Source organism: Centruroides vittatus, unplaced genomic scaffold, assembly GCF_030686945.1.
Source record: "Centruroides vittatus isolate TY-2023 unplaced genomic scaffold, ASM3068694v2 contig_10, whole genome shotgun sequence".
Taxonomy (NCBI): domain Eukaryota; kingdom Metazoa; phylum Arthropoda; class Arachnida; order Scorpiones; family Buthidae; genus Centruroides; species Centruroides vittatus.
The window spans coordinates 4277050-4290666 of NW_027120658.1; the positions used below are offsets into that span (position 1 = coordinate 4277050).

The 13617-nt window shown below is 30.4% G+C and overlaps 1 protein-coding gene across 2 annotated transcripts in view; it reads left to right on the plus strand.

Moving 5' to 3' along the window:
* Positions 1–13617, plus strand: part of LOC136975900 (putative fatty acyl-CoA reductase CG5065) — a 53166-nt gene that overhangs the window by 19440 nt on the left and 20109 nt on the right. The window contains exons 3-4 of one of the 2 annotated variants that reach the window (XM_067271096.1): positions 11943–12046; positions 12652–12768. In XM_067271096.1, the coding sequence (XP_067127197.1) occupies positions 11960–12046; positions 12652–12768 (204 nt within the window). In that variant the 5' untranslated portion in view covers positions 11943–11959. The remainder of the gene's footprint in view (positions 1–11942; positions 12047–12651; positions 12769–13617) is intronic. The other variant, XM_067271174.1, reaches the window with a different exon arrangement.

Consider the following 13617-nt stretch of genomic DNA (forward strand, 5'->3'; position numbering starts at 1 on the left):
ATTTATTTTGTATAATTACATCGTGTGATTTAAATATTTACAAATGTCTCTTATCAGTAGTTCAAAGCTACTGTCTGGCACAGACAGTAGTCTGAAATCTCGAAAAGTTTATAAACATGAGATTCAAATCAACATTTCGAGTAGCTTCTTGGCACTGGATCATAAACGATTTCTTTTATTTTATTTTATTTTTTTACAAAAGTATACTTGGCACTTTTATACGAAAGTTTTGTTGCTATCACTAATGATTTTTTTTTAAATGAATGGTGTAATATAAATAAATTGCAAATAATAAATCAAACTGTGATTAAATCATATAAAAAGTTCAATGTCGCAAACATATAACATCTTTAATAATAGCTAAATTGCTTGTTTAAAATTTTCAAGTCTTTTTCCATAATACAAAAATAGAGTAGTTTAATTTTGAAAATATTAAAGCATTCAGTGAAGAAATTCAGAAACGAAATGAAGCAATAAGAACTTTCTCTGCAAAATTGAGTTTGTTTACGCTTTTCTGTAAGTAAAATTCTTCTTTTAATCATCAGATTTTATTATTTGAAATCAGATTTGGTTGCAATTGTTACTTTTTTTCCTGCTTAACAATGGCGCTTCTCTGATAACATATTTTTATGGAACATGATTCTAGAACACTTCTGAATAACTCTTATTGTGCTGTTACTGGCTACTTTTTTCTGTTTGTTACTTTTGACCCTTTAGACAATTTAATCTAATTTTTCTATATAAAATTAGTAAACTTTTGTATTTTAAATGTACTCTTTCCAAGAAAAGGATTAATGACAGTTTACCGTTTGATGGCGCTAGTTTCACTAATCTTCAGTGCAAATTTGCCAAGTCTACAAATATTTCCCTAGAAATAGGAAATAAAGAAAAAGAAATTTTTAAAATGAATTAAACTAGTAAAATTTTCAAAATGGTTCTCCCGTTTCGACGACACCATCGCGCCCGCCGCGGAATTCATAATGTATTAATATCACTGTTATTTAATATAACTAAAATGTCGAAGAGATTTTGTTAGAATTCTTGTAAAAGTAATCTGCCTTTAATAAATTCGCATTTTTTTTTTCTTATTTCATTAAAATTTTAGAAGTTTCATCGAACAAATTGGACTTATCAAAACAGTTCAGAAATTTGTTACAAATTACGACGGCAAAGAACTCTTGTCAGATTCCCCGAACAGAAGGAAGGCTATTACTTGAAAAATATAGGAATTGAAAAATTTTTGTATAGAAAACAGCACTATAGCGCAATGCATTACTGTGTGCAGATGATGTGTAAGACTAGATACTGATCCAAACATTGTTGCTGCATTTAAATATGCACCTCTATCACCAGTTGACATTAAGATAACATTTTAACTGTATTATGAGAAACTGGAATACTGAAAAACGTAATAGATTTACTGAAAAGATGGGTGATCTACTGTAGTAGTAACTTCAATGTAAATTAATTAAATTAAGCGCCATGTGTTGCAAATTTGCAAATTACCCAACACATGCTATGCGCACAACAAATGCACAATTGAAATCCGCGGGGTAACAACACGCTAGCCATATGTGAACGTAATGGAAATAGAGCATGCCCTGTGGAAATGGAAATTGCATTTGGCCCAGTAAATTTTTTTTTTGATCGAATGCTAATAGAAATTCACATTTTATAGGAAAAAAATTTAAAAAATGTGCAAAGTTTGTTTTTTCTAATGTTTTTTTTTTTGCACAATGAACATGATTAAGTACAATATCACTGAAATATAAAACAAATAACGAATATTTGAGAAACAACAGTCTTTATTTCTGATAGTGAACAAAAACAGTAAGTGTATAATTTTAGTGGTTGTTCTATTTTTCTTAGATTTATATGGTCCATTTATGCAACCTAGACTTTATGCATTTATGTGGTAGAAGTTCTGTTGAATTTCGAACCCGATGAGCATAAAAAAATGGCATAATGTGATCAGAAAAAAATCAGTTAGGCCATATATATATATATATATTTACTTAAAATATAGGATAAACAATAGAAAGTAAAAAAGGTTTCCTTTTTTAACACATCATATCCCTGAAACTTGCAACGTGCACCACGCAAACCAAAACAAAGCGGCCTCGCGGCTAACTACAGCTGTACTGTACAACAACCCACCAAATGAAAAACTAGCCATTTTCAAAAATAACCGGATTTCTGGAAGCAGGATATTTGTCCCGATACTGTAGTAACATGTGAAGGAATTATAGAAGTTCACTTGTTGGTTCTCTTACAATTTGTAATGTGTGATTACAATAAAGATTTATTTCTGAATTTACTAGATTTTGCTATTTTCTAAATTTTTACTGCTACTTTTTCATCTTTCTCTGGCTACAAAGTTTGACCTCGACCTATCACGATATGTAAAATATACGTGTTTTTATTACCGAGTTATAGATTTCGTCGTTTAGTGTACTGGAATAATAACAAAGTTTTAACATAATTATCTCATGAATTATAAAAGCAAATTGTGGAGAAAATTTTTAATCAGTTATGATAGTAAAATATAATTTTGCTTATTTTTGTGCAAGGTTAACCTCGCAAGATCGCATGTTTATTAAGAATATAAATATTTGAAAATGTAAATGATTATTAAATGTTCACTTGTTATTTTTCGTTAAACGATGATTATACAATATTTAAGTAGCGTTGTTATAAATAATGTAATCACTTTATACAGTACATTGTTTATGGAATGAATTTTAGTATCAGCGTATATGTAGCGATTTCTTAATAAGTAAGGCACTAAAAATAAATGAGGCTTTTCCAAATACAAAGCGTTTAATTTCGGTCGTAATTTTCCCACAGAACATTGATTTGCTAGATAAGATATCTTTCTATAAATATCTTTACTTTTATAATTAGTCAACACTCCTTATTTATTGTTTGTTTGTACACGTATTGTTAAGTAATTTAATTATCCAATTATCTTATAAAATGAATATTAATAATTACGCTCATCTAAGCTATTAATAAAATAAAATTTAAAATTTCTGCTGCATATACCTATTCGTCAATATATTTTTTGCCGCGGTTGCTAATAACGAGCCAATTTTTGGTGCCATTTTTGTTTATTCTTCATTTGAAGATTCGATTCTTTGTATTGTGAGAAAGCCAAGTTTAATCTAGACTATTGGAAAAGACAGAAAGAAATGTCAATTCTGATTACTGTTTTACTTTGTATCAAATTATTCAAATATGTAGAAAAGTTCATATGATGATAGTGCATTAAATATACTCGTACTACGTCGTTTCAAAAAGATTTTCTCTTACAAAGTACTGGTCATTTTCTGCTATTTAATGATTTAATGCGTGACATCAATGTTATGTTCCCACCGTGGCAAACTGGGCTCCCTATACTTATTTCTTTTTATAACCTTGGAACTTATTACTAAAGTGTTACACAGGTAATATTTTATAACTTTTCTATTATGTAGTTTTTTCGCGTGTTAAGTGTGTTAAATCATTTCTTAACCAAAATTCAACTCGTTTGCAAGTAGGTTTAAAAAATATATATTTTTTAAATATTCTTAATCAGATCCATCCATTTTTAAAAATTAAAATTAAAACGCCCGAATAATTAGGAGTTATAACATTTAATTTAGATTAGTAGCAGGATAAGCCAACAGTTACCTTATTAAAAAAAAGAATCAGTTCAAAGAAGCAATCGGGAATCTTGTCTAAAAAAAGCCGGCTTCACTGCCAAATGCCTCGAATGGTTGTGCTGGCAATTGAGACAATGGAAACTTTGAGAAAAAGTCTCCTTCATAGAAAACACGAATTCGACTTTTTTAATCTGTGGACTAAAATTTTCAAAGTTTTTACAAAAAGAACGGGTTATACTTAATTTATGGACTTTAGTAGAAGAAAAATGGAGAATTGATTTCATATTGTCAATATTAGAATGATCATCTTGTAGTTGTAAATCTCGAAATAGTGATTTATATTATTCTACTTTAGTACAAGATTTAAATAATTTATATGAATCACACAAATGTCACTTGTCTTTTATCTTATTGACCTTTTTTGTGGTGGATTTAAAATACTTATCTGATTTCATTTATAACTTTATCAGTAATGAGATGAAACTACTCAACGGGTTAATGATAAAAATAACTGTTATACGTAATGGAAAACTAGTAGACTTGCACACGACTTGCTTTGCACATATTCTACAAAATTGTATTTATTATTCGATGTTACCAAGCTATATTCAGAATCCTGCGATTATTTTTCCTGTCATATCCGATATCAACCATACACAAATTCTGTATAGCAATGATAACTGGATTTTTTTTTTATTACAACACAAAACTTATTCGTATATACACGATTTTATAAATTACGGTAAAATATCTACGAAGCTTTTCACGAAGATTGTATCCTCATATTAATACTAACATCTTTGAAGTTTTCGAGAATACGGCAACAACCGATCAATAGTTTTCAAATGAATGCAGTTTTAGATATACACGAAACACAACATAATAAGAAATTTTCCTTCAGTGCTACGTTTTGCGTTCATAATTATTTCGCCGTGGAAAGTCGTGATGTCGGGGACGTGAAAAGCTGTGATATTTATGTCAAGAATTTTCATTATATGCAGTTTTTGTATCGGTGCCAATGTCATTTTTAACAAAACAATATTTCGGTTTGCAAACGCGTACTTGGCGGTGTGATCATTACAGATCACAATGCCTTTCACTGTTGCTTTAAAGTGTATATAATGCGATGATAATTCCTTAAAGCTGTTTATGTTGTAATAAACTTTGGAATCATTTCTAATGAAATAAATCTGTAATCTACGCCAAGCGTGTTTGCAAACCGAAATATTGTTTTATTACAAATGACATTGGCACCGATACAAATGCTTTATATAATGAAAATTCTTGATATCACTATTACTGCTTCTGACGTCGGAACGATTACTTGATGTCCCTGATATCGCGACTTTCCATAGCGAAATTACGAATGTAAAACGTAATCATTGAATGAAGGATTCATACTCTATTGTGTTTCGTGTACTTGCATTAAGATATTACGGTATTAATTTGAAAACTACTGATCAACGCAAGCTTGACGGCATTTTCTGTACCTGTAAGGTTTACATGTTTTTGGAGATTAAAATATATTTATTAATTCGTAATGAATTTTATCAATGACGTAATTATTTCTTGAAATTTTATCTATTGTTTCTATTTTAATCCTCCTATAAAAAGCATTTCATCTGTTATTTTTGTACGGTTTATCTTTAGGATATCATTATAAATCTATCAGCCATTTATGATCTGTTGCGATAAACTTTACTAGTAGTCGATGCTACGGTCGGATGACCGAGCGGTCAAGGTGGCAGCCTACTGCTCTGGGAACCCAGGTTCAAATCCGGAAGGGTCGAAAAATCGCCAAGAGTTTTTCGGGGGTTGGCCCGTTCGGATATGTTGGGCCCCGCCCCTCACCACCCGGCTACCCCATTGTGGGCCTGGCCGAACCCATAATGGGCTTGCTAAAAGAGGCCCTTTTAGTGCCTACAGGGCGGAAAGAGTTTTAAAAACATAGTAGTCGATACTGTCAAACCGATGATCGAGATGGTTTTTTTAATTCTTTGCCCTGTAAGCACTAAGAAGATCTTTCCATTATGGGCTCGTCCAGGCCCACAGTGGGGCGACCGGGTAGCGAGGGACGGGTCCCGTGTATATCCGGACGGACCACTCCCGAAAAAATTACTGAGGTTTTTTCCCCCAGTACAATAGGCTGCCACCTCTGACCGATGCAGTTAAGGCGTCGAACTACCATTCTATCTAATCTGGGCGATCGAGAATCCTCAGGATTTTTTTTGCCGGATACGTCCGGACCCTATCCGTTACCATCCGGCCAACCTATGGGAGCCTGGCCAAATCTACGATGGTCTTTTTCGAAATTCGAAAATTATTAATAAGAGGTTAGTGATTAGAAGAATTAAACTTTAAATACAATACTCTCCCTGATGCTACCATATTTAAACTGAATATATTAAGTACAGATGCACCATACTATCAGATTTTTGTTTAATAAAGGATACTATAATACTTTGGAGTAAAACTTATGTAAATTACACTTAAAGAATAGTTTTTTAATTATTTTGATTGATTTAGTGTTAAAAGCAAGTTTCAATTTTTACTGATAATTGGTATCAGTGTTAACCAATCGTACGATGTTAGATAAATTACGATATTTCAAGGTTCCACCTACGTTTTGAAATTTGTCTAGACTGGGCTTTGTACTAGAGAACGAAGTTCAAGTGGCAAAAATAAAATTAATGATCATAGAATATTTTAAATTTGTAGTGAATTAAAAGGTGAGTAACATTTATTGTTTTTATTTAGGCAAATAAGAGGTGATAATCAAATTACTCGAATTTTTGACCGTTTATCATCAAAAAATATCTTGAGGTGGAGAGGTCTTTGTAGAAGTACAGCTCAAGTTAAATGCTGCTGTTTAAGTTAAATAATATTAAAACGTAAACCAGCAAATCAAATATTAAGATATCACGATACATACTGATAATACCGTATTCAAGAAAAAGGTCGTTGATTTATAAGGATGTCTTTCAGAGAAGTGTAGTAGTTTAGTGAGTTCAGTATTTAGACAATATTATGAATTTCCTATTACGTGGATTAGAAAAGATTTTCAAGACTTTTCAATTGCTTTATTAACAAACAAGTAAATAAATAAATAATTTTTGATTCGAAGTAATAAATACACTAAGCATAATGACTCAAAGAAATCCGTGCGTAATTTGCTGGGCTCTTTTACAGGAATGTCACGTACCGGTATATCTTTAGGAATATCGGTACTCATGTACCCGGTTTTAGAGTTGGAAATCGCTGTTATTCAGGTTCTACTCTTCAAATCAGTTGTATTCCAATCTCTTTTTTATAAGTATACTATGGCGGGCATACACATCATTCTACTCTCCAGGATAAAGCAAGTGAGCCAACGTTTTAAAACGTTGGCTCACTTGCCGTGATGTTATGATTAATTCTCATTATTATAAAGAGAACGTTTTAAAACGTTTTCTTTATAATAATGAGAATATCAACATTAAACGGAACGTTGATTAATTGTTGCACACCTCGACTTTTATTGCACCAACGATCGTGAACGTATCGCAGAAGAAATTTGGAGTTTCTTGTCCTCGTTTTCATAATAAATTTTCGGTCTTCCGTTGCAATCTTGTAAATAAAAGAAAGCTTTATTCAGGGTCACTGCAAATTCAGACTTATTTCCTGTTAGTTGACTTTCGTAAAGCTTGCTGCTGCAGTTCGTCTACGTTTCCAATGTGCGACTCTTTTTGAACGTGAACTTTAGTCTTTTTCCAGAACTGTTTTGGCGTTGGATTTTCGGCAGGAGGATTCTTTTTTGATCATAACGTTGATTTTTCGAATCACTTCGTCCCTTACGGATTTTGTGGGTAATTTTTGGAGAAGAAAGGCCAGAAAGTTTGTGTTTTCGCCTATTCTAAATTCCGTTGATGATGATAATTAGAACTGATTTAGAAATGCTTATCCTTCATAAGCTTATTCACAATATCTCGAATCGAGGTCAGATTTAAAACTTATCTCTTTCAAAATTAACTTTTTGGGCATATTGAGATTTATTTCAGCCAGCGAATGTTCTAGAAAAGAGGTCGGCAAACTACGATTTTACTCGTTATTAGCATTTACAATTTTTTATAAAACCCATCCATACCCTCAAAAATTAAGTTTTTTGCGGTTTTGTAATGGTTAAAAATATAAAACGTTTTTAATAAAATATGATAACAGATGGCGCCACCAAAATTTTAAATGTTAAAAGCTTTCACATAGACATGTTAATTTTAGACAAAATCACGTAGAGGTGTTAATTGGTCTGTTTGGAAGGAATGCATATTTGTTTAAATTTTGAATATTTTGGTAAACACATTAAAAATTGGGATCGACAGAGGGCAGAAAAAATCATGTGGACAGAGCTCCCTACAAAAAGGGATTGAAGATTACTGGATTCTCAGACTGGAGGAAAAGGGATTACTGGATTCTCAATCTGCAGTTTAAAATAGTCAGCATTATACTCTGCCTGTTAAAGATCGAATTACAAAAAAAGATGGAAACAATCAAATAATAATAATGAACAAAATTAATAAAAATTCAAGTTTTACGATTTTTCAATGTTTGTTAATAAAACTACGTTTACCACTGATTGTAGTCTTATTTACTTGACCGAAAACAAACAGGATATCAACATTAATACAAGAGTTCAAAGTAGTTACATTAAAAGTGGATTCTACTGTATTTGTTCTTTTTATTCTGGCTTTATTTTAACTTTGGTTTATTATTCTTTTTAATTTAGTCTAATTAAAATATATTTACTTTATTTCTTTAAAATAGTTACTCTAACTCTTAAGTTTTGGCACAGGGACACTTTTACAATGAAGTGTGCCTATTTTGGTACATATACTGAAAAAAGGTCCTTCACCCTTGGCCAGATGGTTCAAGATATCATTGTATTACTATAAGGCATTCAAATTCCAATTTGAGTGCTTAGTATCAATTTATTCTTGTAGAACTAAGAATATATTTGAATATGACTTGTTCGGTCTCGCTGAACAAGTTTGTACTGTGTGACAACCTTAACACGAGTGGTGCCACATGAATAAATCAATTAAGTATTCTAGATATTAATAAGTTTTTGAGTTATTTCTGATTGAGGCATCATTCCCTATTTATTCATTTCTGTTTTGACCAATTTCAATGCATATACATTGAAATTACGAATAGACTCTAACCCATAATAGGAAAAATTGAAATTAGCCATTAATTCTTTTTACATCTATGTCCTTAATGTTTTATATTTTCCACTTGGTCCTTGTTTATAAATAGGACATAATCAGGAACTATACCAATATATTAACAAAGAGAAGTCATTTCCTCTCTTTGCTAATCAGAAACTACACCAGTATAATGTCTTTTTATATAGACAGTATAAAAAGAAAGAATAAAATTAAATTAGCCATATTAAATGTGCATTACAAAATTAAAACAGACTTACAAATTTTTGTTATTAGCAATTTGAATAGTCATATATATAATAATCACATAAAAAATAGACATCAAAGCAGATAATTAAAAGTAAATTGGACACCATTATCAACTTAACAATATCTAGTTATGTACACTGATTAAATAAATTAGCACAGATAATGATAAAAAAATATTTATATAAATAGTCATGTTACTGCTAAATATTGAAAAGAACAATAAATGTAATCACATGATTGGAGAAATATCCAGCAGCTAAAATTTATTAGGCTGCAATTTGGAAAAACTGTAGGTTTATAAATTTCCACTGTTGTCTATCTTTCCTTAATCTTGAGAATGGACTTAGATAAATGAAATCTGAGATTAGATATGGAAACCTTAGAGGCAGGAGGCTCCAATTAACTATACATGAACTTCTGATGCAAACCGGAAGCCATGTTGTTTCAAAAATTTTCCCCTGAAAGCAGTTAATAGATAATTGGCATTACTCTATTGTTACAGGAAAAGTATGATGTACTGTACATAGGCAAGACACTATAGTACTAATTTGAGGCAAAGAGCATATATTTTAAATTAAATAAATTAAAAATATGATGATAAATTGCAGCCCAGTATTGTGATGATGCCACAATAAATAATTTCTTGTATTTCTAATTACTTTTCTTATTGTAATAACTGTATTTATGGGACCTTTTAACTTTATGACTAAGAGAGGCCAATTTAAAAATGTAATTGAATCCGTACTTTTTACTATTAAACTTGTTTCAAAATTATATTCCTGAAATATTTTTGAATTTTCATAGTTTATTTTTAATCAATCAAATACAAGATTTAAAATTTTGTAGAACATTTGTAGATATTGAAAAATATAAAATATCTTTTGTTATTCATGTAAAACTAAAAATACATCTAGTAGTACAGAAACATTAATTCTTCATATTGTAATTTAATAAAATAAACTGTTACCTTCAGTAAAATATTATGAAAATGTTCATTCAATTTTTATTTCTTGTGTCTGTTGAAATTCTTTCTATATGATAACTTATGTGTGTCTCTAAACTTTGTTATTGTTAATTTCTTCTGAAAATATATAAATAATAATCTCTGCTGTTCAGAAGGATGAACAGAAGTAACAATACATAATATAGTGATTAAATGATAACTTAGATTTAGTAGAGAAGTTCCATTTAGGATGGAAATGTTTACATAATAATCTTAAGGTTTATTAACTTTTTAAGTAATAAATATGTAAACTGAATGTATACTAATAATTGATAGAATATTTGATTTCTTTGCTATAATCAATATTAATAATAATACACTAAGATTTTTGTTAGCTGAACTTCTAGTTATCTCAGTAGATTTGAATGAATTAAGCAAGATTAGGTCCTTGCTTAGGTACTAGTGGTTGTCTACTAGTTTTAATAGTTATTTAGTAGATAATGAAGATTTATTATTATTATATTTCACAAACATCATCATTGATATTTTTTTAAAATGCTGACACTATCCAGATAGAAAAATTGGAAGCTACACTATCATCTATATAGAAATTGTAGTTGCATTGAGGGTCTGGGCAAATGGGTTGTTCACTCAAAACATTCTAATGAAACTTCATTTAATTTTGTCTGTATAATTGAAACAGTTTTATACATAAGTATATACAAAATTTTATAAATACAAGCTGTTTTATAGTAAAAGATAAAGGGTATCACTACACTTCTATGCAACAAATGTTTATCTGAAGTAAGCATATATTCAGTTCATTGTACAGAAAATTTGCACAATTTCACTTCTCAATATTCAGTTTTGTTGTTTGTTTGTTTGTGTGATAAATTAAAACAACAACAAAAAAATGTATGTCTGCACACATGAAAAAAAAAGACTTGAGACAAGGAAACTTGGTTAAAGTGTCCAAATTATTACTCTCTCCATCTTGTCCTTCTTTGATTTTTACAGAGCAAAAATTTATTCACTTGTTTGTCCTAGAAATTGAAACTAAATGATATGTTACTTGCAGCTAGATGATGATCAATATGACTGATAATGGCCAATATCAGGTCAACAGAAACATGATGTATCTTTGAATCCTTTTGCAATATGAACTGCCGATTTACATTATCTTACTATTAGACTATTTATGTGTCAGTTTGTTGGATTTTGATTTGCATCAGATGTATTTAATTCAAGAAAATTCTGGATTCTTTTATTGTTAAGGATTATATTTTTTTATATTCTTGAAAATAACATTAATCAAGGAAAAGTTATTACATTATATCCCCGTATAACACGGTAGATACGTTCCGTATTATATGAATCCATGTTGTACGAGTCACTTAGATTTTACAAATACATGAGCCGTTCACAGTCCAAAGCAATTAACTTAGTTGTTATATTTAAAATAACTTTCTTTAGTAATCAGGCTTAAGGCACTAAGGCACAACAATTCTTATAGCTGATGAATAATAAATGTTTTTTTTTTTTTTCCACAAGAAAACACAACTTTCCCACCTAAACTGTCCATGTATACATGTGCTGCTGGATGGTGGTCTTCCAATCACTGTCCTCACTATGCTGGTAGCTCTCAAGTAGGTCCACTGCTAGTCCACTATTGGTCCAGATTTGACCAATCCTGTCGAGACACGAGTTGGCCAGAACACGATCTCAATTTTTCCGCCATGTTATACGAATCCATTTTATATGAACCCGTGTTATTGGGGGGTCTACTGTATATATATATAATTGTCAATTTATGATAAGATAAGATAAAGATAAAAATGTATGCTATTTATTATTTATTAAAATAGCAAATTTATATTAATATATTATATATATATATTTTTCCAATAGCTATTTTTATTTCCAAAATGGCTCAGTCAGATGCATCTGCAATAGCAGAATTCTATAAAGACAGGTCTGTTTTTATAACTGGAGCAACGGGTTTTATGGGAAAGGTAAATACTAAAATTTGTTTAACTTTAAGGATTAATTACACTTGTTTCTGTTAATAAAATGGCTGAGATTCAAAAATATAATGAAACAAAGTATGGCTTGTGAGCCATGATTTGATCATTATTCAAACTGATTGCAGATTATAAATGGTGTGAATAGAGCAGAAGCTTAGTGTTTCTTGCCCTAAAAGATCCTTTGTGTACCTCATAAAAGATTACTTAGAAGTTTGAGCTCTCAAAAAGAATAAAACTCTTATATAAATGATCAATGATGTTCATCCTTTTTGAGGATAGATGACAAGTCTATAGAACAAAGAGCTTCATGCTTACAAAGATGATGCAGCAATCTCTTCAACAAATCACAAAAGTGACAAGAAACTGAGGAGAAAATCTTTATTAAATATTAGGCCATTTTATTAACTATTCACTATGTTGGTTAATTTGATATATTGAGATTTAATTTGTTTTGATGTACAGATTTTTTAATGAATTCATCAATGAAATCACAAAATTAATCTATGTTAATAATTATTTTTTATGTTGATTTGTGATAACTGTCTATTACTTCAGATTTTCATCACTTTAAAATATAAATCTTTTGCTTCAAGGTCTTGGTTGAAAAACTATTAAGGTGTTGCCCAAATGTTAAAACTGTCTATCTACTACTGCGGTCAAAAGAAGGACAAGACCCAAGGCAGAGGCTTGACGAATTATTAAATGTAAAGGTAATTTTTTTAGTCAATTTTCTTATTTATTGATTAAAAGTAATTCATTTCATCATAAAAATATTGATTTCATATATTAATTATATTTGAAATTTCATTAGTATTTTAAAATAGTGCCTGTGGGCCACACACTAAGGTTTTAAAGCATCAGTCTATCACTCTAGGAGTCCTGGGACCAAATCCAGGCAAGCAACTTCTGGAATTTTTCTTAGGTGGTCTGACCTGTTGTCAGTTTTACAAGAGTTTTCCTTGAAGTTTAAAATGTTAGTAATTTTTGCAGGACAATGTGTGCATTTACGTGCATTTGTTATTTGTGATTAAACAAACTAAAATTAGAATTGTATTAATAAATCTAATTTTCTATATTTTGATCTTTAAAGTCACACTTTGCCCTTATGCGAGATCATCTTATACACGAGTAAATACAGTATACAGGGTGGGCCAACGAAAACGAAACGGCAGAGTGTTCGTGTTCGTCCAAGCAAATCGCTCGGACAGGTCGATTTTATTCTCGAGGGGACATCTTTTGCAATAAAGTTTTTGCGATTCTGAATACAACAGACGACAAAAAATTTTAAAAACTCATTTATTTTGTATTAACTAAACAAACATTTATTTTGAAAAAAATGTTTGTTTAGTTAATATTCAGATTCGCAAAAACTTTATTGCGTAAGATGTCCCCTCGAGAATAAAATCGACCTGTCTGAGCGATTTGCTTGGATGAACACAAACACTCTGCCGTTTCGTTTTCGTTGGCCCACCCTGTATAAGTTGTAATGTTTTAATCAGCAATTAAATCTTTTAATATATATTTGCTTTTAGTTTAAATTTGATGAAATGAAAATGTAA